Below are 27,834 nucleotides of genomic sequence, written 5' to 3'. Positions count from 1 at the left end.
TATATATATACACCACATCTTTATATATGTATGTATACTGCATCGATATATATACCATAATATATATATGCACCACATCTTCTTATATGTATACATCTCTCTCTCTCTCTTTCTAAATACACACACGCACACACACACGCAACCCCCACATCTTTATCCATTCATCTACTGATGGACACTTGGGTTGTTTCCATAATTTGGCTATTGTAAATAATGCTGCAATAAACATAGGGGTGCGTTTATCTTTTCAAATTAGCGCCTTTGTATTCTTTGGGTAAATACCCAGTGATGGAATTACTGGATCATATGGTAACTATGTTTTTAATCTTTGGAGGAACCTCCATACTGTTTTCCACAGTGGCTGCACCGGTTTACGTTCCCTCCAGCAGTGCACAAGTGTTCCTTTTTCTCTACATCCTTGTCAACAGTTGTTGTTTCTTGTGTTTTTTTATTTTTGCCTTTCTGACAGGTGTGAGGTAACATCTTATTGTGGATTTTATTTGCATTTGCCTGATGATAAGTGATATTGAGTATCTTTTCATGTATCTGTTGACCATCTGTATGTCTTCTTTGGAAAAATATCTATTTATGTCTTCTGTCCATTCTTAATTGGATTATTTATATTTTAGATGTTGAGTTGTGTAAATTCTTCATACATTTTGGATACTAACACTTTATTAGATATGTCCTTTACAAATATCTTTTCTTATTTGGTAGGTTGCCTTTCAGTTTTATTAATTGTTTCCTTTTCTGTGCAAAAAGTATTTTATTCTGATGTAGTCTCAGCAGTTTATTTTTGCTTTTATTTCCCCTGCCTTAGGAGACATATCTAGAAAAATGTTGCTATGGCTGATGTCAGAGAAATTACTGCTTATGCTTTTTTCTAGGATTTTTATGGGTTCAGATCTCACATTATGTTTAATCCATTTTAAGTATTTTTGTGACTGGTGTAAGAAAGTGGTCCATTTTCATTCTTTTGCATGTTGCTGTCAGTTTTCTTAACACCCTTTGAGTCGATCTAGAAAATAGAAATTTGGGATGTATGGATGTATAGATAGATAGATAATAGATAGGCAGAAATTAGATAGATAATTAAGCAGACTAACAAATATATATACAATATATACTTATATATATAGAATATGTAAATAAATATGTGTGTGTGTGTGTGTGTGTGTATATATATATATATAGAGAGAGAGAGAGAAATTAGATCTTTGTTCATAGTCCAAATATCTTTGTTCACTGATATAATCCTGTCTTTTTTCCATTGCATATTCTTGCCTCTTTTATCAAAGATTAATTGACCATATAGTCATGTATTTATTTCTGGGCTTTCTATTTGGTTCCTTTGATCCATGTGACTATTTTTGCACTAGCACTGTAGTGTTTTGATTACTACACCTTTATAGTGTATCTTAAAATCTGGGATTGTGAGATGTCCAGTTTTGTTCTTCTTTTTCAAGATTGCTTTTCCTATTTGGGGTCTTTTGCAGTTCCATACAAATTTGGGGATTATTTGTTTTAATTTTGTGAAAAATGCTATTTGTATTTTGATAATGATTGCATTAAATCTATATATTGCTTTGGATAGCATGGAATACACACACACAAATATATATATATATATATATATATATGTGTATACACACACACACACACATATATATAAAATATTTACCAGTATTTATTCTCCTAATCCTTGAACATGGAGTATTTTTCCATTTGTTTGTGTTGTTTTCAATGTCTTTCATCAGTGTTCTAGAGTTTTCAGAGTACAGCTCTTTTTTTTTAATGTTCAGTTAGCACTGTATAGTACATCATTAGTTTTTGATGTAGTGTTCAATGATTCATTAGTTGCATATAACACCCAGTGCTCATCACAACACGTGCCCTCCTTAAACCCATCACCCTTTTACCCTATCCCTCCAAGACCCTCCTCTCTGAAACCCTCAGTTTGTTTCCCAGTGTCCATAGTCTCTCATGGTTTGTCTCCATCTCCAATTTCTCCTCCTTCAGATTTCCCTCCCTTCCCCTATGGTCCTCCATGCTATTGCTTATGTTTCACATATGAGTGAAACCATAATAATTGTCTTTCTCTGCTTGACTTATTTCCCTCAGCATAATCCTCTCCAGTTCCATCCATGTTGATGCAAATGGTAGATATTCATCCTTTCTGATGGTTGAGTAATATTCCATTGTACATATATATATATATATACCACATCTTCTTTATCCATTCACCTGTTGAAGGTCTTTTGGGCTTCTTCTGCAGTTTGGTTGTTGTGGACATTGCTGCTATGAATATTGGGGTGCATGTGCCCCTTCTTTTCACTACATTTGTAACTTTGGGGTAAATACCTAAAAGTGCAATTGCTGAGTCGTAGGGTATCTCTATTTTTAACTTTAATCTTGAAGAACCTCCATACTGTTTTCCAGAGTGGAAACAGAACTAGCTTGCATTCCACCAACAGTGTAAAAAGGTTCCCCTTCCTCTACATCCTCGCCAACATTTGTTGTTTCCTGTTTTGTTTATTTTTGCCATTCTAACTGATGTAAGGTGGTATCTCATTGTAGTTTTGATTTGTATTTCCCTGATGGCTAGTGATGTTGAGCATTTTTTCATCTTTTATCTCTTTGGTTAAGTTTATTCTTAGACACTTTATTATTTTGGCACAATTGTTTTCTTAATTTCTCTTTCTGCTAGAATAGTGACATTTTATTTTTTTTAAAGATATATTTATTTATTTATTTGACAGACAGATCACAAGTAGGCAGAGAGGCAGACAGAGAGAGAGGAGGAGGAAGCAGGCTCCCTGCTGAGCAGAGAGCTCAATGTGGGGCTCAATCCCACGTCCCTGAGATCATGACCTGAGCCAAAAGCAGAGGTTTTAACCCACTGAGCCACCCAGGCATCCCATGAATAGTGACATTTTAAAATGAAACTATTATACCAGTCTTTCAAATGTACTCAGAAATATCTAAAAACCAGAGATGACACCTACCCAAATCTATGTATTGTTCAGTCAGTAGTCATTCACTATCCTAACTTTCTGGAAAGAATATCTTCCAATAAGAAGTCTTTACCAAGACTCACTAAGTCAAACTGAGAAAGTCAGTTATCATATGGTTTCACTGCCTTGTGGAACATAAGGACTAGCATGGAGGACACTAGGAGAAGGAAGGGGAAAATGAAGGGAGGGAAATCAGAGTGGGAGATGAACCATGAGAGACTATGGACTCTGGGAAACAAACTGAGGGTTTTAGAAGGGAGGGATGTTGGGGGGGGGGGATGTATGAGCCTCGTGATGGGTATTAAGGAGGGCATGGATTGCATGGAGCACTGTGTGTTATAAGCAAACAATGAATCATGGAACACTACAACAAAAGCTAATGATGTGCTGTGTGGTGACTAATATAACATTTAAAAAAGACTCATTGTATGATGATTTATTATGTATTATTCTTAAAAGCATCATTCTTAAAAGCTAAGTTAGACAAAATAGGAGAAAATAACCCTTAAAATTAAAAATTTCACATTTTAGGATTATACCAGTGAACAAAGATATTTTGACTATGAACAAAGATCTAATTTCTTTCTCTCTCTCTCCATAGGGGTGTGCGTGTGTGTGTGTGTGTGTGTGTGTGTGCTAACGTTAGTCTAATTATCTATCTAATATCTGTTTATCTGTCTATCCATCCCAAATTTCTATTTTCTAGATCGACTCAAAGTAATAGCTGGTCAGAGAGACACACACATACACTTGAGAATTATTAAACATAGTTTCATTTCATGATTGAAACTAATAAGTATTAAAATAATTTAGGTGATAGTAGTTATAAATGATATCTATGATGGAATGAATACTGGCCTGGGAATCAGGAAAATGGAGCCTAGTCTGAGCCCTTTCTCTTGGGCAAGTCAGTTCCCTCTTCTGGACTGCTCTAAAATGAGATGATCAGAGTACTTGGCTTCTAAGGTTGATGAAGAATGATTTATTGAAGCATTCCTGAACCAATCCTGTTTCTAATACCAAGAAGAATGGGGGAGTATGGGATCTGGGTTGAGATCCCCCTGGCCCAGAACTGATTCAGCTTCCTCCTGATCTCAGTGTCACTGAGACTGAGGAGGAGGAGGAGGATAGGGTTGTGCATGGATGTGGCTGGGAACCCAGCTGCAAGGATAGGTAACCCAGGGCTGAGGATGACACCTGTGCTCTGTCTCTGTATCCCTATAGGCTGCAGTGGGTAAAGGTGAATACGTAGGTGGTGCACGTTCTTCTTTTCTTTTCTCTGATGTTAATCTGGTGATTTCCACTTCCCAGAGTTGGGATATGTCATTCCTTAATTCAAGGGTGGTCAGCACATACAGTGGTTTATTTATTCTGACAATGATATCTGGCTGCCATTAAAAGTTGGCTACCTCCAGTTGGTCTTAATGCTTATTTAGAATAACATGGCTGATATTGATGCTCTGGATACTCTAAGAGCCCTAAATTAGGAGTCAGAAGACCTATGCTCTGGGCCTTTTTCTCATTGGCTTGAGGTTATCACTTAATATCCCCGGATCCTTATCTGTAGAAGCAAAATTTGGCCAAAGTCCCATCCAGCTCTAATGTGTGACTCCACAAGAGTGAACCCACTGCATTGTACTTGTTGAAGGTGCTGGGCCTGCCACCAACCCACTTCATTCAGACGGCTTCCAGGAGACAGACATTCTTTGGTAAGTCCCAGGTCTAATGCTCTTTCTCCAATTGTGATGATGAAGTCTCATAGACCTTGGAGATACCCCCCATACCTAAACATCATTCAGTGCTCTTGCCCTGGGCCCATCCCAAAGGCAAGATGTGATTAGGAACTTCTGCTAGAAAAGTAAAAAGCTGCTGAGAAGTGGTACCAGAAAGCATGATGGAAATGGGATGGGGGAGTCACATTGGGAAGGAGGTCTTGGCATAAAAATGACCAGGTTCCTGCTCAGACGATCTATCAGCAGAAATTGAAACTTCAAAGCCTATAATGATGCCCTTTCCTGTAAATTCTCCTTACTTCTTCAAGCAGCTTGCCCCTTCACACTATGTACTGTGCAGGGAAATCAAAGAACAGAAGCTTCTTTCTAAGAATAGTGGGAAATTTCTTTGCTACATTTTATGATTATTGAAACATCATTCTTTCCTGCTGGAAATCTCCTAATCCTCCAAATCTTTTCTATGCCAGAATCATCACAACTTTGCTATAAAATGAGTAAATAAATGCTGTTAGAACAGTTTGGCTGTGCACATGTTGCAACTTGCCAGTTATGTATAGGACAGTTACCTAATTGCTGGAATTAAGCCTCCTCCATGGCCGCATGCTGCCCACCCCTCATCATAGTTCCCAGGCTCTGGATTTTCTGATCCTCTGCCTTTCTATTTGACTGGTGCTATATGAGATGGACAGGTAGATCAACAAGGTCGAACTGAGGCAGGGCTTCCAAGGCATTATGTATCAAATAGATAAAGTCAGTCCCCTATCTAAAATCCTTTTAAAGACCCACAAAAACCTAAGGGATTATTATGTAGAAAAATCCTAGTGACTAGAAGTTCAGCCAAGTGGAGTGAAGCCAGACGTGAGGGAAAGGGACTCCACAGATAGGGGCTTTGCACCATCTGGAATGACATTTCTGACCAGCCAGTCTCATCAGGATAGTTCATAGGCTCCTATTGGTTATAGAATCGCCATCATTCCTAGCCCTCTCACCTCTTATTTCCACTCAAGAGTGCCTTCAAAATGGGGCAAATCCCTTACTTTCTTTCCACAGCTTGCCACTCAATAAAAGAGTTAAAAATACCCTGATGGGGGATTCCTGGACAAAAAGGTTTTAGTCATGTTGATGGTCAGTCAGTATACATTTGTTCAGTCATGTGGGGATTAAAACGTAATCTACTTCTGCACCATTTGGTAAAAAGCCCCTGCCACAGATACAGGTTCCCTGGCCCCTTTCCCAGGACCCGTTGGACTCACCATTATCCAGAAACTAAAAGTTTAAGGCCTGGCAAGCAGAGAGGCCTCCATGACCCTGTTTCAGTACCAAAGCTATCATCATTTCTGATTGGTTAGTCCCTTGCCATTCCAATGGTTAAATCATTGAGACATCATCTTGTAGTCATGGTTGGAGCTTTGAAAACCTTCCGTTTGGGCACAGTCAGCATCCTGGCTGCCTTTGAACAGTGCCCATGCACTAACCCTTCTTCTAGAGTAGTCTGATGGCAGGCAGGAAGATCTAGTTGACTTGTTTGTAACATACATAGAACAATGGAACTGGTCTTTTAACCCCAGATATGCTTTTAGCATTCACCACTTCTAATTTAACCTTCTGGATTTCAAAGGATTTAGGGAAAGAAGGAGGATATTGTTGTTCCTTCTTGCCAAAGGCATTGTGGGAAGAGCTACATTTTTTTTTAAAGATTTTATTTATTTGACAGAGAGAGAGAGATCATAATAAGTAGGCAGAGAGGCAGGCAGAGAGAGAGGGGAGCAGACTTTCTGCTGAGCAGAGAGCCTGATGCGGGGCTCGATCCCAGGACCCTGAGATCTGACCTGAGCCGAAGGCAGAGACTTAACCCACTGAGCCACCCAGGCGCCCCGGAAGAGCTACATCTTAAGCCCATAACACTAAATTTCAGGTTATACACTGTGAAGGACACTAAAAGTACTTTACTAAAAGTAAAGGGATATAGGGCATCTTGGTAAGAGGGTCTGGTTCATAGAGTATGGTTTTTATCATCAGTGAGGCTTTAGAATAATGATGTGGTTTTGGTAGCAATATCCACATGACTTCAATTCCTGCATAAGAAAGGGCTTTATCGGGATCTGCATCTTCTTCAGCATTGCCCAAACTTTATCTGATTATAAGAATCAGTTGGAGACATGACAAAATTGCTAATTTTTATGATCTTCCTGTGTAACCTATGATATAGCAGATTTGAGGTGGGTTGCAAGAGTCTGTATGTTTTTGACAAATGATCTTTGTGATTCTTATGATAAGTTTGAGAAGCACTTAGTTCACCTCAACTCTTGACTCTCCCTTCCCCAGATTTGGGCTGCCAACAGCTCCTCAACCCCCAGCTACTTGTAGTTTACACCCCCTGTTAGCAGCAAAGTGATGTTGCTTCAAAGGCAGTAAGATATTTAGGTACTCCAGGTCGCAAGAAGGGGATGGAGAGATAAAGATTTATTAATAGGGGGGAGTGTCAGAGAGGTAAGGAAAACTTGTACAAGAAAAACAATTTGATTGTAAGTAAAACATAGTGATTACTTTAGGAGCTGTTGTTTATGCCTGTGAGCCTGAATATTCAGTCTTTTGTAAAAGAGCAACATAGGATCCAATGGGAGCACTGGTGCCATAGTAAAAAAGGAAAAAGGGTTTGTAGGAGTTCACAGTACCTATGCCCTATGCAATATCCCCAGGTCATTTTTATGTCTGTAAATACACATACCCATGTTTGTCTATACACACGTATATAAATTCGTGGTCTCTTCTAGGAATTCAGTGTGGGCAGATGTTCTTTTTGAGGCCCCACTTGTTGCACTGATTACAGAAGTAATAGAAGGTCTTCATTATGCACCTTCTAGAATATCTGTCATGTGACCCCACTGAGTTTTTGTGAGAGTCAGTATAATGTGTAAACAAACTGTGTGTGTATATTCACATCCATCCATATGCAGATTTATAAGGTGTGAGCATAAGTGGTCACTTTTTCTAAACATGCATAACTTTTCTGAACATGATGTCCAGAGGAATGACCTCACCTTCAAAGCATTGCACAGAATATTCTAGGGAAACCCCTGAAGCCGTCTCCAGGACTTCTTTCCAGGCATGATAAATACATTTGGTGAGAGTTTTAATCAGTCAAAATAACTGAAGAAAGTCATTTTCAAGCTGTGTCTTAAGCAACAAACCAAGTTTAATCATTCCAATTTATGGACAGAATTTTGATGTGGCTATAAAAAAGTAATGAGATCAATTTGCTTGTGTAGCTTATAAATGAGTTCTGAAAGCAGATGATTCTCCTACAATGACTTTCTTGTTACACTTCCATATTATTTTATTGGGTTAGTGGGAAAGGAGCAAGGGCATAGATAATGCAAGAATAGACAACACCTTTTTTTTGTTCAGAGCTGAGTGGTTTTGTCACTTCCGATTTATTTTATTATTATTATTCATTATAATTATTATTTTACCCTGGTTAAGGTTAAGCCATTTGATTTGGGGAGGTGGGAAGGAGGCTCAGAACATATTGAATGGGGGGAAAATTGTTTGTAAAGGTTAATTGCATTTATTGCATAATCTACATATGACTCTTTCCGTCTGACTGAGATGGAAGTCATGTGTTTGTGTGTGGAGGAGGGGGCTAGCGTAGGACAGATCTAGAGCTGCAAAGACCACTCCAAGAAGCAGCATGGTTGAGTGAACAGCTATGATATGGCTAATGTATATTAACACATGGAACTAAACACAGAATGTTGTATCTCTAAAGATTCCAAAGGTTTTCCTAAAAATATGACCAACAACAGGGGGAAAAAAAGATACCCGGATTCCAAGGATCTCACGGTGGTGCTGAAAACGTACGACACCAGCTTCCTGGACTTTCTCAGAAGGTGTTTGGTGTGAGTTTGCAAGGGTGTCTTGCCTCTGGGTTTCCTCTTAAACACTGTATTTTCCCACATGTTTGCTGGTGAAAAGTCTGGGGCTGGAACATAGTTATAAAAATAAAAAAACACTGACCATAGAGCTTGAGAGTCTGTAGAATGCTTTCCCTCATCAGACTGTTCTCTTCTGTTCCTGGGTGATTAGCAGGGTGGAGGATTTGCTCCGTTTTGAGATGTGGAAGCTGAGGCTGAATGACTTACCCTGGATTAGTGTGTAGGTAGAGTTTGCCTTCTTGTTCTCAGACTGCCTGGACAGCAAAGTTGTAGGCCGGTTCTAAATAGCTTCTGCTTCAGGAACTGAGGTAAACCTCTTGCATGTTGTGTTTGCATACACACCCAGTGTATGGTTTCTGCCCCTCCATCCCCTAGGATTTACAGCCTAAATTAAAGGATTAGGGAAGGGATGATTTATAAAGCATTTATTATGTACAGCTTTTTAGCTGTATGTATGTACGTATGCTAATTTTGACTCTTAGAAATTAGGTTCTGTGTTTCAATGAAGTCATAGTGAAAAAAAGGAATAGTACATAAAGCATTTAGAATAATGCCTAGTGTTTCAAAAACACTAGCTCTTGTCATTCTTTTAAAAGAGGTTTTGCAAGTGTGTCTCCACTAAATGGCAAATAGATTAGCCACGTGATATTTGGTCAGTCATTGTCTCTCTCTGGGCCTCAGTTTCTTTCTCTTTATAATGAAGTATCCCTAAGGTGCCTTTTTAGCTGTATCAATCCTGTAATTGTCAAGCATTTTTGAAACCATATGTTTATATTCTCTCATTCCTCCAGTGGAATGGAGTTGTTTTAGCAAAATACTCTTCTTGTATTTGTGCACTCGGGAATTAAGCTACTGGCTCAGCGGATAGGCCATCAAGTACTGCTGGAAGTTTTCCCATCCAGAGAGTCATGCTACTCATCTGAAGAATGGAGCTAGAGAAGGATCCTATCCATTACCTCCATCCCCCTGCCCCAGCCTTTTGCTGAGGCTACAGAATGAATGTGGATTAACAAGTGACAGAAACTCACTACTGAGATGGAGATGAATTATCCAGAAACCCCAACCATCCAGAACACAGCTCAGAACCAAGAAAGAAATTTTCTTTTTTAGTGTGAAGGGCTGGTTGCTTACAACTTGCAAGAGGTGTTCCAGCTAATGGGGCCTATTACCTTATCCTTTTCTTTTTTCCTAATTAGCAAATTTTTGGAATGACAGGCTAAACATTTTGAGTTAAATTTAATAGGGGTATATGTAAAGTCCTATGTCAAGTTTTTGTAGGCCAACTTGAGAAATTCAGGAGAGGGGAGTTATAGCTCAGCAGTTCATTTGAAAAAGAAATGGGAGTTTGAGTTGCTTATGACCTTAAAAATCTAGAATATTAATGCCATCTACCTGCAGTTAGAAGCTATTCCCAGCATGATGGACACCAGTAAGACAACAGCTGAAATTTCTTATCTAGGAAGGTGACAACCCTATTATAGGAGTACACTCAGTGGTGATGTACATGTGTTTGGATAGTTGGAGGATTGTAACATAAAAGATTAGTTGTCTCATTCTGTATACAATAGGCACCCCCCGCCCCTACCCCGGTTTTGCTTTCTGTGGCTTCAGTTACCCGTAGTCAGCTACAGTCCAGACGCAGATGATCCTCTTTCTGATGTCTTGTCAGAAAGCCACCACTAGCCTAGCACTACATCACCCTGCCTCTGTCATGCACCTCACTTCATCTCATCACATGGGCATTTTATCATCTCCCGTCATAAGAAGGGTGAGTACAGCACTAGAAGATATTTTGAGAGGGAGAGACCACATTCACATAATTTTTACTATCGTATATTGCTGTAATTGTTCTATTCCATTATTAGTTATCATTGTGAATATCTTGCTGTGCCTAATTTATAAATTAAATTATATTATATAAATTTATATATATGTTATATATAAATTTGTATATATAAATTAAATTATAAATTTATAAGTTAAATTATAATTTAATTATAAATTTAAAAAAGTTTTATCATAGGTATGGATGTATAGGAAAGAACATAGTATATGTGGAGTTTTAGCCTATCTGTGGTTTCAGGCATCCACAGGGGTGGAATGAATTCCGCCACGGGTAAGGGAGGACTATTGTAATGTTAATGGGTAAAATTAGAACCTGGGTCAAAGTTACTAGTGTAAAAGTTCCTGGGAAGTATGAATTTTGGATCAATAAAAATGAACTTTGAAGAACTAGTTTTATCAAGATTGGAATAGCTAATTCTGTGACTAAGCACCTTGTCACTAAAAATACTCCAGAATGGCAGGAGGATTCAATGTTGAAGGTTCTGTCAGATGCCTTTTGTTTGGCTGGATTATAGCCAAATCTCCTTATATATTAATATTCTAGCACTCTGTAATGTTGTGTATGATATATTTGAAGGCCCAGATTTTGTAGTTTGGAACTTGAAATTAAGCATCTTTTTGTTTTGATCTCAGTTTATTGAGATGGTTAAGATTGGTTAAGATATGGTTAAGATTTTCTATAATATTTCTTGGGAGAGAAATTCTAGGAACTCTAGAAGACTTGGGCTCTAATATATTCCCTGGTTTGTCATGCAAATTTCACACAAAGATTGTCTTCATAATTGCTTCCATCTACTTTCATATGTTGTAATCTCTGTTCTACGATGAGATCTTTGAGTTATAATATGGTTTAAATGGACTATTTTTATTATATTTTATTTAGGTTCTCCTTTGGGGTCTTTTTAAATGTTTTCAACATTAGAAAGGGAAGCAAAACAATAATCCATGCTGGGCTTTGTTATATAGATGGGAACCTTCTCTTCGCATGACCCCTGACCAGGCCCTCAAGCATGCTTGGATTCATGAACCACGGAATCTCAAACCATGGTCCAGGCCCCAGACCCTGAGGAAAGCCAGTCTCTGCCTCCCCTCTGAGACTCGGAAGGCCAAGGTTCAAGGGCATCATCACTTGGACGTAAAAGGTACAGCCCTTCAAATAGCCAGTCCTCCTCCTGCAAGTCCAGGGCTTGGGTATCTCTAAAGGATTCCTGTCAATTTCTCTGAACTCAACCTTGGATAATTATTCTGACTACATCACTACTAGCCAGCCATTTCTCACTTTTGGGATTTAACCTGTTCCAGGAGACTCATGGGTTTGCTTCTTTCTTGCCCCCTTATCATTACGAATTTCCACTTTTCTCCTGTCTTCAATTCCCTTTCTCCTTTCCTTTCTTTCACTGTGTCCTCCTCTGCCCGACCTATAATTACCTTTTGAATTTTTATCAGACAGGGTATAGCATTATGCAGGAATCTTTTATATGCAATATGGCCTCATGGTTTTGTTTACGGTCACTGGCGTCAGGTTGCTTGGGATTAAATTCTGGCTCTACCATTTACCATGTGTGGGCCCTTAGGCAATTTAGTTAACCACTCTGTGTCTCAGTTTTTTCATTTATGAGAAAGGGAGTAATGTCTATTCTCTATGGTTGTGGAAAGGATCAGAGAAATTAATAAATGTAAAGTGCTTAGAATAAGCACTGGCATTAGTCTAAGCATTATTCATTTGTAAAGCACATAGAATGTGTGTTTTCATATCATTACAAGCAGGATTTTCCCAAAGTGATTTACAGTCTAATGGGGAGAATATAATTCACATCTGAACACGTGTTCTTTCTGTCTTCTCTCACCTTTGGCAGAGCTGATCATCAAAGAAGACACTACAAACAAAATAAAAGGTGGCCTCACTAAGCAGGTTCAGAATTCGGGTGATCAGCAGGGCTCTCTGCAGCAGGCAGCTGAAGTTGTCCCACTGCCTCAACTAACAGAAGCTTCCGGAAAGCCAGAGGCATTTGTTGGACCAGAGGAGTCCAAGACCTCCCCAGGAAAACAAAGTAAAAACTCATCACCCAAGAACATGAATATTTTACCACCTATTGTATGACCTTTGCTGAAAGTGTGTCCTGTTCCTTTCCACCAATGATTTGTATTAGAGACAGCACTTATATTGTACAATATTTCAGATTGTTTTTTAATGCATAAAGGTTTGTTTAAAAAAAACTTTATTCACATGGCCAGTTAGCATGATTCCTATTATGAGGGATGAGAATGTCCTTGCACCTACACTCCCTCCTTATGCCCTGAACCAGATAAAATGATGTATGTATATGGGGGCGGAGGGGTAAGCACTCAACATCATAGCATCACTAACAGCACTCTAAATTTTTTTTCTTTTCCCCAAGACAGCTAACCTGTTAGGATTCTTGTTTGAAAATGAAAAACTAGTTTTTCATAATCTCTATATGATTCTAATTATAGAACAGATACAATTTTATAAGAAACTTCTTGAGATCATAACCTCATAAACGACATGGAAAATATACCTGGCTTTATAGTTTTCATTTTAATTACTATGTAATATTTCATGAAGGAAGACACCAGATAATTAAAGCAGTGGGTTTGGATAAAATCACTGAATTTAGCTTGTAACTAGGTTAAGCAACAGAGGACATTTATTTGTTTATGTAATTGGGGAATCAGGATGGGTAAGTGTAATTTCAGACATTGTAGAGTCTAAAAATTCAGACGAGGTCATAGGGCTCAGATTCTCCCTCAGCCTTGCTTTTTTCTGTGGTTTTCATTCTAAAGACAAGTTCTGCCCAGAAGTTAAAGTGACCACCATTGTCCGGTCAAAAGATTCAGTGCTGGCAGGAAAGTCTCAGAAATGACTGGACTTGAACCAGGCACTATGTCTGAGATATTGGGATCCTGTGATTGGACGGGTTGGGCCGCAAGTCCACACTGTGAAGATGGTGGCACCACGGAGTAGGGAACAGAGTATTTCCTAGAGGAGGGGTAGCTGAATAAACAACAGGATATATTCACTCAACCACCATCCTCAAAATCTCCTTTGTTTGGTTTTCTAGTTCTTCTCTATATGAATATATAATCTCTATATGATTCTAATTGTAGAACAGATATAATTTTATAAGAAACTTCTTAAGATCATAACCTCATAAACAACATGGAAAATATACCTGGCTTTCTAGTTTTTATTTTAATTACTGTGTAATATTTCATGAAGGAGGACACCAGATAATTGAAGCAGTGGGTTTGGATAAGATCACCCAGGAGAGGTGAAACAGAATGAGAATAGCAATGGGTCAAAAGAAAGTAGGAAAGATAAATATGCCGGGGGTGACGGAGTTAACTAGAGTCCCCAAGAGATGTAAAACAAAACAAAACAACCCAAAAATGAGAAACCAAAGGAGAAAGTTTCTAGAAAGATCAAAAACATAAAATTCCATAGAAAGGTCCAGGATAAGAATAGAAAATGCCCTATGAAGTGGGGTGATATGGGTATTAAATGGGAGAAGTGTCATAACAGGTGACTTCCTAGGACCTGTCCCAGATCCCAGAGCCAGAAAAGTACAGAACTGGCAATAGAACTCAGATCTTCTGGATCTTTTTTGACACTAGCTATCTTCAACCATGGATAAAGTGGAGGGAGACAAGTGTTCTGCAACTCTACAGAGACAGGAGAAGCAGCCATGTCCTCAATATCATAATTAGAATGATTTAGGCTGAATAGAGAATATGCTTTGATTTACATGGTTATAAAATAAATTGTAACTGCTTATTCTTAGGAACACTTTAAGGCAGGGGATCTTCAAGTTGCGGACTAGATCGGATACCTAGAAATAGGATGAATGACCTTAGCCAGGGCCTCTCAGGACAGCATTATTTTTCTTCTGCTATCCATCTGATAATTTTTTAATTCCTGAAGTTTCTTTACCTCATTGTCCCATTGGATCCCAAGGAAACCAAACACCGGGAGCCCTTTAATTGTAATTTTTTTAATCTTGTGTCCTTGCTTGCATGGACAGGAAAACCTGCAAAATCCAGTGGCTAGCATAAGATGACATGTCTTTGATGAGTGGTATGAAGATAATGTTAGGGCTCTGTAAGGATATGGAGAGGGGAGCTGTGGAGGTACTAAGGGAGGGGAGGGGGGAAAGCAGTAGGTGGGCATCGATTACAGGTTCACCATCAGCCAGTCCAGCAGCTGCAGCCGAGTAACATTCCCCACCGCCTCATCCAGCTGTCGCTCCTTCTCATAGCGCAGCACTGACTGCAGGACCTCACCTACGCTGCGTCCTTTGTCCACAGCAGCAGCCGAGAGCTGAAGTAGCTGTGGAAAGAAAAGAAAAGCAGTAGTAGAGGGGCAGAGCGTCCTGGAGCAGACCGGAAAGGGCCTGCCAAGGCTAGAACAAAGAGGCTGGGCAGACCTTGGAAAACTGCAGTGATGCTAAGACGACCTCCATAACTGAAAGTATGCAGCCTGTCGGACAGAAGAGAGTACTATCATCCTTAAAGAAGAGATGTTAGCATCCATCTGCCCATCATAGGGAACATACAATTTCCCACTAAGACTAAATCTTGCTTCCAGTGGGTGCTTGGCCAATGGTGGTCCTGTTTTCTAAGAATTCTAAAGTTCTTAAGTTCTTAAGTTCACTGTAATGTCACAAAACAGTCTCCATCATCGTCCCAAAGCCAGACAAGGGCAGGGGGGAAATAGCCAGAGGACAAATGCATGTGGTGCTTTCCAAGCCCCACAGAACAGACAGCCTAGAATGCTAGAGCAGGAAAGCAGCTCAGAGATCCATTCAGGCCCTGGAAGGTGCAGCCCAGAGAGGTGGAGAGACTTGTCAGTAATACAGTGCTAGAAATTAGCAGAGGCAACATGCATGCCCAGGTCTGGGAACCCTATGTTTAGCTCTCGCACCAAGCTCGGAATGGGAAAAATGAGCCAAAGCAAACATTCTAGCCATATGAACACAGTACACTGGCGTTCTTCTAGGTAACCAGGTTTGTTTGTTTTTTTTTTTAAGATTTTATTTATTTATTTGTCAGAGAGAGAGGAGCGAGAGTGAACACAGGCAGACAGAGTGGCAGGCAGAGGCAGAAGGAGAAGCAGGCTCCCTGCCAAGCAAGGAGCCCGATGTAGGACTCGATCCCAGGACGCTGGGATCATGACCTGAGCCGCAGGCAGCTGCATAACCAACTGAGCCACCCAGGCGTCCCAGTAACCAGATTTTTATTTTGTGTATTCTGCACCTGACTCCCGGAGACTGAAAAGGAAAACAAACAGGCCAAATATTAGGAGCTTTTCCAAAAGGGGATGTTTCCATGAGAAAGACTGAAAGTACATATGGATGTTCTTAAAACAAATGGAAGGACCAAGTCTTAAGAAAGAAAGAGAAAAGAAGAACCAAATGAAAATTTTAGAAGTAAAAAACACAAAATCCAAATGGACTAAATAGAATGAAGATGAGAGAGGAAAGTCAGTGGTCAGTGAACTTAAAGACCGATTTGTAGAGAAAAACCACCACCACCACCACCACACTGAACAACATGAGTGATTAAACTTTCTTCGGTTAAACCTCTTTGAAAAAATAAGAGCTCAGGGGCCTGTGAAAGAATACCAAAGGTCTTACATTTATGTCATTAGAATCCCAGGAGAGGAGAAAAGGGTGGTACAAAAAAACTCTTAAAGAAATAATGGATGAATGTTTTTCTAGTTTGCCAGAAGATATAAATGACAAATTCAAAGAGCTCAGTGAGCCTAAAATAAGATAAACCCAAAGAAATCCACTTTAGCACCTGTCATAATCAAATTGCTAAAAATTAAAGAAAAAAATATGAAAGCAGCCAGAGAAAACGCTGCATTATTTATAAGAGAACAATTCAAATGACAGCAGATTCTGATCAGAAACCACAGAAATCAGAAGGAAATGACACAACACTCTGAAGCACTAAAAAGAAATGCCAAATCAGAATTCTACATAAAAAATTCTACTTCAGGAATAAGGTCCAAAAGAATGTTCAGATTAAAGAAAACTTAAAATGTGTTCTAATCATTTAGACAGAAGGAAAATGATTTTAGAAAGAAGCTGGGAACATCAGGAATGAATGAAAAACAACAGAAACAGTAAAAATCTCATTATAAATAAGCTATTTTTTTTAGTTCTTTAAAATATAGGCATACCTTGAAGATACTGTGGGTTCAGTTCGAGACCACACAATTAAGTGATATCACAATAAGGTGAGTCAAATTTTTTGGTTTCCCAGTTCATACAAAAGTTATGTTTACACTATTAAGTGTGCAACAGCATATGTCTAAAAAACGATGTACAAAATTAAAAATACTTTATTGCTAAAATATGCCAACCATCATCTGAGTGTCCAGTGAGTTTTAATCACTGATTACAGATAACCATAACAAATATAATAATGAAAAAGTTTGAAATATTGTGAGAATTACCCAAATCGACACAGAGACATGAAATGAACAAATGCTGTTGGAAAAATGGTGCCAACAGGTGCGCCTGACACAGGGTTGCCACAAAACTTCAAATCTGTAAAGAACACAATATGTGCAAAGCACAATAAAGTGAAGTGAAACAAAATGAGGTAAGGCTGTATGCTCTATAGTTAAGAGCAAAAATAATATTGTCTAAGGATTTTTTCAATATATGTAAGGTTATATAAAATAACTACAGTGTAAGGGGGAAGGTGAAGAGGCCTATGTATTAGTAAGATTTTAACACCACCATTTAAGTGTTAACTATTGATTCTACGTAGACTCTGGAAAGTTCAGAGTGTATATTGTAATCCCTAGAGAAACAACATAGAGTCAAAAACATGATAAACTAAAATGGAATACTAAAAAAAATTTTAAATAATCCAAAAGAAGGAAACAAATAGGGGGAAAGGAAGCAAATTAGAGAGAGCAGTGGACCCAAATCCAAACATATCAATAATTAGGCTAAAATGTAAATGGTATAAACACACCAGCTGTCAGAATGGATTAAAAAACATGACCCAACTATATGTTACCTACAAAAAAACTCTCTTCAAATGATACAGGTAAGTTAAAAGTAAGATAATAAAAAAATATATATATCATTGGAACACTAATCAAAAGAAAGCTGGAACCTCAACATTTACGGTCAATTGATGTTTTATAACGGGAAGGAGAATTCAAAGGACCAGATATCCAATTGTCTTTCCAACAAATGATGCTGAGACAACTGCATATCCATATGCAAAAAATGAACTTAGATGCCTACCTAGTTATACACAAAAATGAACTCAAAATGGATCACAGACCTAAATATAAAAGCTGAAATTATCAAACATTTAGAAGAAAACAAAGGAGAAAATCTTCATGGCATTGGGTTAGGTCAGGGTTTCTCAATCTTGTACTATGTACCTTATGGGCCAAGTCATTCTTTGTTGCTGGCAGTCCTGAGCATTCTAGGATGCTTAGTGGCCTTCCTGGCCTCTACCACTAGACCCAAGTAGCAACTCCCCTCAGTGCTGATACAACAAAATATGTCTCCAGACATTGCCACATGTTTCCTGAAGGCAAAACTGCCTCCAGTTGAAAACCACTGGGTTAGGCAAAAATTTATTAGATATAACATCAAAAATACAAGCAATAAAGGCAAAAAATGATAAAGTATATTTTTATCATTAAAAACTTCTGCTCTTCAAAAAACTCCATTGAATAAAAAGACAAACCACAGACTAAGAGAAAATGTGTGCAAATCATATATACCTGATAAAGGCCTTGCATCCAGAATATATAAGGAATTCTCTTTTCCTTAATTCCTTAATATAAGGAATATTTTTTCAGGATATATGAGGAGCTCTTACAACTTGATAAGAAGAAGAAAGCAACCTAGTCAAAATATGGGCAAAAGATGTGCACAGACAACTCACCAAAGAGTATCTATGAATGGCTAATGAGCACACAAAATGATGTTCAACATTTTTAAGTCATTTTAATGTAGGTCTGGCAAATTAAATCTACAGTGAGATACCATTATAACAGCTATAACAATAACAAAATAATGTTTATGAGAATGTAGAGAAACTTAAGTCCATATAAATTGCTAGTGGGAATGTAAAATGGTACAGCCATGTTGGAAAAGTTTGGCAGTTTCTTAAGAATTATACTGACCTTCAGATGTAGCAACCCCACTCCTTGTTAGCCAAGAGAAATGAGAACATATGTCCGCACAAAGACTTGTATGTGAATACTCATAGGAGCATTATTCATAAGAGCAAAGGACTAAAAACAATCCGAATGCCCATTAGCTAGTGAATGGATAAACAAAACACAGTATATCCATTTCATCAAATGTTATCCAGCAATAAAAAGGAGTGAACTGATACATACTACAACGTGGGTTAACCTCAAAAACGTTATGCTAAGTGTGAAGAGCTAGATGTAAAAGAGCCACATTTTATTTTATTTATTTTATGGCTCCATTATATAAAATGACAGAGAAGTAAATCTATAATGATAGAAAACAGGTAAATGGTTACTTGTGGCTGGGGGTTAGAAACAGAAATGTACCCTAGAAAGTTTTGACATAGAGAAATGAGGAGTCCTTAGTCTTATCAGATATTAAAACACATTATGAAATAACAGTAATTAAAACAGGATGCTATTAAAATAGTAAGAGTAGATAATTCAATGGAACAGAACAGAAAGTTGAAGAAAAGAACCAAAGACAGGTAGCTATCTGGAAAAAAACAAGAGTTGCATCCTTACCTCACATCTTGTATAAAAATGAAAATGGATCAAAGTCTTAAATATTTTTTTTATTTTTTTAAAGATATTATTTATTTATTTGACAGACAGATCACAAGTAGGCAGAGAGGCAGGCAGAGAGAGGGGGGAAGCAGGCTCCCCGCAGAGCAGAGAGCCCGATCCAAGGCTCAATCCCTGGACCCTGAAATCATGACCTGAGCCGAAGGCAGAGGCTTAACCCACTGAGCCACCCAGGTGCCCCAAGTCTTAAATATTTTTTAAAAATCACAAAAGTACTAGAAGAAAACATGAGTAAGTTTTGTTAATATGTTGTAGTGTAGAATGTTTTCTTCAAATATGACATAAAATCCAGGAAAATTTTTGAAAAACTACTTAGATTTGACTACATAAACATTTTTAGAATTCTATATGGCAAAAACAAAATAAAACAAAACAAAAATACAAGTGACAAAAATTGCACTTAATATCATAAAGACTAATTTTTACATATATAAAACTCTTACAGATCAATAAGAAAATGACTAGCAATCTAGTAGAAAAATGGGCAGAGGTTATGAACAATTCATCCATGAAAAAGGACATTCAAGTGGTTCTTAAACGTATAAAAAGATCTTTATCCTCATTCCTAGTAAGACAAGTGCAAAGTGAGGCAACATTCAGCAAAGATGAAAAACACTTTTGGATAAAACATGGGAAATGGGGACTCATAATTTTTTTAAAGATTTTATTGATTTATTTGACAGACAGAGTACAAGCACCGGGAGCAGGCAGAGGGAGAGGGAGAAGCAGGCTCCCTGATGAGCAAGGAGCCAGACGTGGGGCTTGATCTCAGGACTCTGGGATCATGACCCGAGTTGAAGGCAGACGCTTAACTAACTGAACCACCCAGGCACCGCTTTCATATTGTTTTAAAGGTGTGAAAATTGGTGCAAGCTCTATGGAAAACAATCTAGAAATATATATCTAATATACTAATACATTTTTCATAGACATCTTGAAATTCCTTTCCTAGGTGTTTAGCACATCCAGAGATGTTTGAATCTGTGCATTCAGCACTGCTTTTGGACAAAATATTAGCCACTGAAATGTCCATACAGTGGTTAAATACAGTATCTTCATAGAGTAATATGTAGCCACTAAAAAATGTGGCAGGGGTCCCTGGTGGCTCAGTCAGTTAAGCATTTGCCTTCCGCTCAGGTCATGATCCCCAGGTCCTGGAATAGAGTCCCACATTGGGTTCCTTGCTCATAGGGGAGTCTGCTTCTCCCTCTGACCCTGCTCCCTCTCTACTGATTGTGCTCTCTCTCTTTCTCAAATAAAAACTAAAATCTTAAAAAAAAAAAAAAAGAATGTGGCAGCTAAATATGTTGCAGAACAGAATATATATATATAGTAGTAACATTTGTGCCTTAAAGAAAAAATATATATATACCTGCAAGTATTTGCTTGTGCATGCATATGTATTTCTAGAGGGATAAAGAAGAAATTGATCAGAAAGGTTTTCTCCAGGGAGGGAAACGAGATGGGAGATAAGGATAGAAAAAAAGCCTTCTGTTTCCCTGTGCCTTTTGTGCCTTTGGATTTAGGACTATGCACATATTATCTATTCAAACACGGACACCAATTTGTTTAAAGGAACTGGGTTCATGGGCATTCCAGCATTACTATCTCAGCACGAGAGTATTTCCATATATTAATTAAATCTCTTTCCAAAAAAAAATCTCAAATAATTCTTAGGTAGTTTCTTTGATGTATACGTCACCCAACTTTTATTAAAAACACACTGATATTCAATGCAAATCTACTCATTGGTTGAAATTTGGATGAGCTGTTGCCTATCTTTTCTATTCTTTTAGATGTTCATCTTTATCTTTTTTTTTTTTTAAGATTTATTTATTTATTTATTTGACAGACAGAGATTACAAGTAGGCAGAGAGGCAGGCAGAGAGAGAGAGAGGAGGAAGCAGGCTCCCTGCTGAGCAGAGAGCCCGATGCGGGGCTCGATCCCAGGACCCTGGGATCATGACCGGAGCTGAAGGCAGAGGCTTTAACCCACTGAGCCACCCAGGTGCCCCCATCTTTATCTTTACAGTGGGCAGAAATGTGTGTGTGTGTGTGTGTGTAAATCAAGTATATTGTCTTCATTTTGGATAAGTATATTATAGACATTCTAATTCAAAATAATATAAAACAATGTGTTACGTATGTTATATATGCTGGGTTTGACTTAAAAGATGGATATAGTACAAAAATATATTCATGCATATACACATGGAACCTATACTCCTTTTTAGATTTTTTTTTCATCAGCTTTTGTGAAAATAGCCCCCTCTGTTAATTGTTAGATACCAAACTAGTTGTTTTACAGACTGGGAAAATTATAACGAGCCAGAACTTACCAAGAACTCAGGGATGTATCTCAGATTGGAACCCCATGTTCTGTCCTCTAGCCCAAACTTAAATGCGCACACATATGACCTGGGGATTTTGCTAAAATTGAGTTTCTAGTTCAGTAGGGCAGGAGTAGAGCTTGGGATTCTGTACTGGTAATAAGCTTCCAGGCGATGCCAATGATGTTGGTCCACAGATCCACTTTGTTAGCAAGTCTCTAAATCATACAGTTTCTTGTTTAGTAAAGTCTTATCTGGATATTTTACAATCCTGTGTCTCCCCAGGCATCAGATAAACCAAGTAACCCAGTTATAAGGATTACTAATACCACTTATTAAACAGGGAAAAATCTCTTCCTCTACATCCCCTGGTTTCTATGAGGATGAATTACTTTTTCATAATGATAATAATTTTTATATTTCCTGTGCCATGCTTACTACTTAGTTGGTGCTATTCCACTTCTCTCAATTGAGATGAAATTATAAAGTCCTAAAAGTGTGTGTGTGTGTGTGTGTTGTAGAGATACTTTTTTCTTAATTCCTCTACATTACCATGAAGCAGCTACTTACATAAATACTCATGTTTTCCAGCCTCAAAATTTCCTTTCGGAGGAGGACTCAAAATGACAGCATAAAAGGATCCTGAACTCATCTCCTCCCACAAACACAACAAATCTACAGCTACATCTGGAATAATTCCCTCTGAAAAGGACCCCAAAACTAACTAAACAGTGCTTCCAGAGAGCGAATAAAAGAGGGAGAATAAAAGAGCCACATCAAGATGGGTAGGAGAAACAGAGATATGGTCTAGCAATAAACCCAACCCTAGGGTAGTGACCTACAATTAGGAGGATTCTCAAAAATGGACCTTGTCCCTCAGGAATGAGAGGGTCCGTGCCCCATACCAGGCACCTCAACCTTTAGGACTGCACCAGAAAAATAAGCCCCAGAGTGTCTGGTCTTAAAAACCAATAGGGTTTACTTCCAGGAGAACCAAAAGGCTCTAGGGAATGAAAAATCTGCTTTTAAAGGGTTTGCACACAAACCCACTTGGCCTGGAACCCAGCAAAAAAGCAACAGTTTGAAAGGCTCCTGGACTATATGAAGAGGAGACTTATTTCTTCATCTGCCAGGGAGGCAGAAACCTTCTGGTACTTTCTCTGGGGATGAAGGCACTGGCAGAGGCTGTTTTCCTGCTTTCCTTCTGCTTTGTTGGTGCCGGGACTGGTGGATGCCATTCTCATACCACCTCCTAGCCTATTGCTCCAGTGGAAGAACCCTGTTTCTGCACACTGCAGCCACAGCTCACCGAGCCACAGCTAGTGGGCAGGCACAAACCACACAGGGGATGCTCTTCGAGAACCTGGCTCTGGGGGCCAAAGGGGACTGCATTTCTGAGTCCTATGGGTCTGAAATAATCAGAGAGTCTTTGGCAAGCTACCACCGTCCCATGGCACTGCACAGACAGCAGACTAAAACACATCTCCAGCCTTCATGTGGAAAAGGCCTATATTCTTGTCCTGGAACTTCAGCCTGAGGGTCAGGCTTCAGGTCTGCCACACACCCAGAGGTTACAGAGGCACCCCAAGGAACATGGGCAGGGAGACATCATATTTGCACAGTCCCTTGGCCTTGCCACAGTTTGTTGATACTTCCTTAAAAGGAGCATATGCGCATGTCTAAATACATGATTTCTGCAAGTGTTGCCCAGCAACACCTCCAGATCTCCTAGTCTGGAAGTCATCAGGGATTGCAACTGTGGACCCACAAGATTGTATGTATTTACATATCTTAAAAGTTGTTGCCTGAAAGGAAACAAAAGGAAAAATGATTTTTGGGACTTCATCAAGATCAAAAGCTTCTGCATAGCAAAGGAAACAGTCAACAAAACAAAGAGGCAACCCACGGAATGGGAGAAGATTTTTGCAAATTTTTGCAAATTACAGTACAGACAAAAGGCTGATATCCAGGATCTATAAAGAACTTCTCAAACTCAAACTCAACACAATTTTTGCAAATTACAGTACAGACAAAAGGCTGATATCCAGGATCTATAAAGAACTTCTCAAACTCAACACACACAAAACAGATAATCATGTCAAAAAATGGGCAGAAGACATGAACAGACACTTCTCCAATGAAGACATACAAATGGCTATCAGACACATGAAAAAATGTTCATCATTACTAGCCATTAGGGAGATTCAAATTAAAACCACATTGAGATACCACCTTTCACCAGTTAGAATGGCCAAAATTAACAAGACAGTAAACAACATGTGTTGGAGAGGATGTGGAGAAAGGGAAACCCTCTTACACTGTTGGTGGGAATGCAAGTTGGTGCAGCCACCTTGGAAAACAGTGTGGAGATTCCTTAAGAAATTAAAAATAGAGCTTCCCTATAACCCTGGAATTGCACTACTGGGCATTTACCCCAAAGATACAGATGTAGTGAAAAGAAGGGCCATCTGTACCCCAATGTTCATAGCAGCAACGGCCACGGTCACCAAACTGTGGAAAGAACCAAGATGCCCTCCAACGGATGAATGGATAAGGAAGATGTGGTCCATATATACAATGGAGTATTATGCCTCCATCAGAAGGATGAATACCCAACTTTTGTATCAACATGGATGGGACTGGAAGAGATTATGCTGAGTGAAATAAGTCAAGCAGAGAGAGTCAATTATCATATGGTTTCACTTATTTGTGAAGCATAAGAAATAACATGGAGGACATGGGGAGATGGAGAGGAGAAGGGAGTTGGGGGAAATTAGAGGGGGGAGATGAACCATGAGAGACTATGGACTCTGAAAAACAATCTGAGGGTTTTGAAAGGGTAGGGGGTGGGAGGTTGGGTGAGCCTGGTGGTGGGTATTTTGGAGGGCATGTTATTGCACAGAGCACTGGGTGTGGTGCATAAACAATGAATTCTGGTACACTGAAAAGAAATTTAAAAAATAAAAAATTATGAAAAAAAAGTTGTTGCCTGAGGATCTGGCTTACAATTACCTTGAAACTAGGTACTGTCTGAGATCCCTCCCTTTGGAAGACTGACAGATCTTGGCACACATTCAACAACTGGGATCTGTTAAGAACAAATCAAGCTACAAATCAAAACCACAATGAGATACCACCTCACACCAGTCAGAATGGCTAAAATTAACAACTCAGGAAACAACAGATGTTGGCAAAGTTGTGGAGAAAGGGGAACCCTCTTACACTGTTGGTGGGAATGCAAACTGGTGCAGCCACTGTGGAAAACAGTATGGAGTTTCCTCAAAAAAGTTAAAAATAGAATTACCCTAGGACCCAGCAATTGAACTACTAGGTATTTATCCAAAGGATACAAACTGTGATTTGAAGGGGCACAAACACCCCAATGTTTATAGAAGCAATGTCCACAATAGCCAAAATATGGAAAGAGCCCAGATGTCCATTAAGAGATGAATAGATAAAGAAGATGTGGTATATATATACAATGGAATACTATGCAGCCATAAGAAACTGAAACCTTGCCATTTGCAACGACGTGGATGGAACTAAAGGGTATTATACTAAGTGAAATAAGTCAGTCAGAGAAAGAAAATTACCATATGATCTCTCTGGATATGAGGAATTTGAGAGGCAGGGAGGGGGGTTGGGGGGGAGGGAGGGAAAAATGAAACACGATGGGATCAGGAGGGAGACAAACAATAAGAGACTGTTAATCTCAGGAAACAAACTGAGGGTCGCTGGCATGGAGGGGAGTGGGAGGGATGGGGTGGCTTGGTGATGGACACTGGGGAGGGTATGTGCTGTGATGAGTGCTATGAATTGTGTAAGACTGATGATTCACAGACCTGTACCCCTGAAGCAAATAACACATTATATGTTAATTAATAAAATAAATAAATAAATAAAAGAATGAAATCTTGTTATTTGCAATGACGTGGATGGAGCTAGAGAGTATTATGCTAAGTGAAATAAGTAAGTCAGGGAAAGAAAAATACCACATGATTTCACTCATATGTTCAATTTAAAAAACAAAACAGATGAACATAGGGGAAATGAAGGAAAAATAAGATAAACACAGTGAGAGAGAAAAACCCCAAGAGACTCTTAACTATAGAGAACAAACTGAGGGTTGCTGGAGGGGAAGTGGGTGAGGGGATGGGGTAACTGGGTGATGGGCATTAATGTTGGCACTTGAAGTAATGAGCACTGGGTATTATATGTAATTGATTAATCGCTGAATTCTACTTCTGAAACTAAGAGTAATACAGTATATGTTGATTAAATTGAAGTAAAAAAAAAAAAAAAAAAGAACATCACTAAGGTCTGAGAAGCAACCAAAAGCTAGGGCACAGTTGAACAATAAGGTTCATCTCCTTCAACTCTGGGAAAGATAGTTGTTTTACCTAATACCTATAAAACAAACACAGATAGTTATAGAGTCACACAAAATGAAAAGACAGAGGAATATGTTCTGAATGAAAGAATAAAAACAAAATATTAGAAAGAGACCATAGTGAAATGGAGATAATATACTGATAGAGTATAAAGTAATGGTCATAAAGATGCTCACTGAACTCAGGAGAAGAATGAACAAACACAGTGAGAACTTCAACAAAGAGAGGGAAAACATAAGAAAGTACCAGACAAAAGTCACAGAGCGGAAGAATTCAATAGTTAAACTGAAAAATACACTAGAGGGATTCAACAGAAGATTAGGTGAAATTGAACAGATCAGTAATCCAGAATACAGCACTGGAAATGACCCAATCAGAACAGCAAAAAGAAAAATGAATTTTAAAAAGTAAGGATACCTTAAGAGACCTGCAGGACAGCATCAACGGAATAACATCTTCATTATAAGGGTCCCAGAAGAAGAAGAGAGAGAAAAAAACAGAGAGAAAACTTATTTGAAAAAGGAATGGCTAAAAACTTTACTAACGTTGGGGAAGGAAACAGACAACCAGCTCCAGGAAGCAAGGAAAGTTTCATATAAAATGAACCCAAAGAGACAATTTAATTTCTAATTAAAATGTCAAAACGTAAAGATAGAGAATATTAAAGCAGCAGAAAAAAAACAATTTTTCTCTTAGAAGAGAAAATAGAAGGGAGCCCCCACAAGACTATCAGATTTTTCAGCAAAAACTCTGCAGGCCAGAAGGGAATAGTATGATATATTCAAAGTGCTGGAGGAAAAATCTTCCAATTGAGAAGAGTCTACCTTGCAAGGTTACCCATCAAAACAGAAGGGGAGATAGTTTCCCCAAAAAGTAAAAACTATAAAAGTTCATTACCACTAAACTGAATGATGATGAGCCTTATAGGATGAAAAACCTTATAAGAAATGTTAAAGGAACTTCTTGAAGCCAAAAACAAAAGGCACTAACTAGTAACAAGAAAATATATGAAAGCAAAAATCTCACTGGTAAATGTAAGTGTAAGTAAAGGCAGTGGATTAATCACTTCTAAAGCTAATATAAAGGTTTAAAGATGTCTTGAGGAACCTCCATCTGTTTTCCAGAGTGGCTGTACCACTCTACCAACAGAGTAAGAGGGTGGAACATAAGGAATAGGGAGGAGGACCACAGGGAAGGGAAGGAAAACGGAATGGGTAGAAATCAGAAAGGGAGACAAACCATGAAAGACTCAGGACTCTGGGAAACAGGGGAGGGGTAAAGGGTGGGGTAACCAAGTGATGGGTATTAAGGAGGGCAAGTGTGCTCAACTACCCAATTAGTGAATCGTTGAACACTACATCAAAAATTAATGATGCTGGCAAACTATGTTGGCAAACTGAACATAATAATAAAAAATAAGTCAAGACAGAGAAAGACAAATATTACATGATTTCACTTACATGTGGAATCTAAAAAACAAAACAAATGAAAAAACAAACAAAAACCAAACAGACTCTTAAAGAGAACAAACTGGGGGTTGCCAGAGGGAAGAAGGTTGGAGGATGGGCAAAATTGGTGAAAGAGATTTAAAGGTACCAAGTCCCAGTTATAAAGTCACAGAGAGGAAAAGTCCAGCATAGGGAATATAGTCAATAACACTATAATAACCTCATATGGTGAAAGATGGTGACTACACTCAGTACAGTGAGCAATGAGTAACGTACAGGATTGAAAAGTTACTACT

The 27,834-nt window shown here is 38.6% G+C and overlaps 2 protein-coding genes across 5 annotated transcripts in view; one reads left to right on the top strand and one right to left on the bottom strand.

The window, feature by feature from the left end:
* Positions 1–12,628, top strand: part of DYRK4 (dual specificity tyrosine phosphorylation regulated kinase 4) — a gene marked incomplete at both ends in the record, with an annotated part of 42,117 nt that extends 29,489 nt beyond the window's left edge. Inside the window, 4 exons of the mRNA XM_080809987.1 lie at positions 4,663–4,723; positions 8,517–8,646; positions 11,494–11,669; positions 12,384–12,628. Of these exons, the coding sequence (XP_080666113.1) occupies positions 4,663–4,723; positions 8,517–8,646; positions 11,494–11,669; positions 12,384–12,628 (612 nt within the window). The remainder of the gene's footprint in view (positions 1–4,662; positions 4,724–8,516; positions 8,647–11,493; positions 11,670–12,383) is intronic.
* A 1,892-nt stretch (positions 12,629–14,520) lies between these two features.
* Positions 14,521–27,834, bottom strand: part of AKAP3 (A-kinase anchoring protein 3) — a 32,543-nt gene continuing 19,229 nt past the window's right edge. For all 4 annotated transcript variants that reach the window (XM_080809984.1, XM_080809982.1, XM_080809983.1 and 1 more), the window contains one exon: positions 14,521–14,875. In XM_080809984.1, the coding sequence (XP_080666110.1) occupies positions 14,720–14,875 (156 nt within the window). In that variant the 3' untranslated portion in view covers positions 14,521–14,719. The remainder of the gene's footprint in view (positions 14,876–27,834) is intronic.

This window comes from Martes martes (assembly GCF_963455335.1).
Source record: "Martes martes genome assembly, chromosome: 8".
NCBI lineage: Eukaryota > Metazoa > Chordata > Mammalia > Carnivora > Mustelidae > Martes > Martes martes.
Note: the sequence above shows the minus strand (reverse complement) of the source record. Positions and strands in the feature narration are given on the sequence as shown.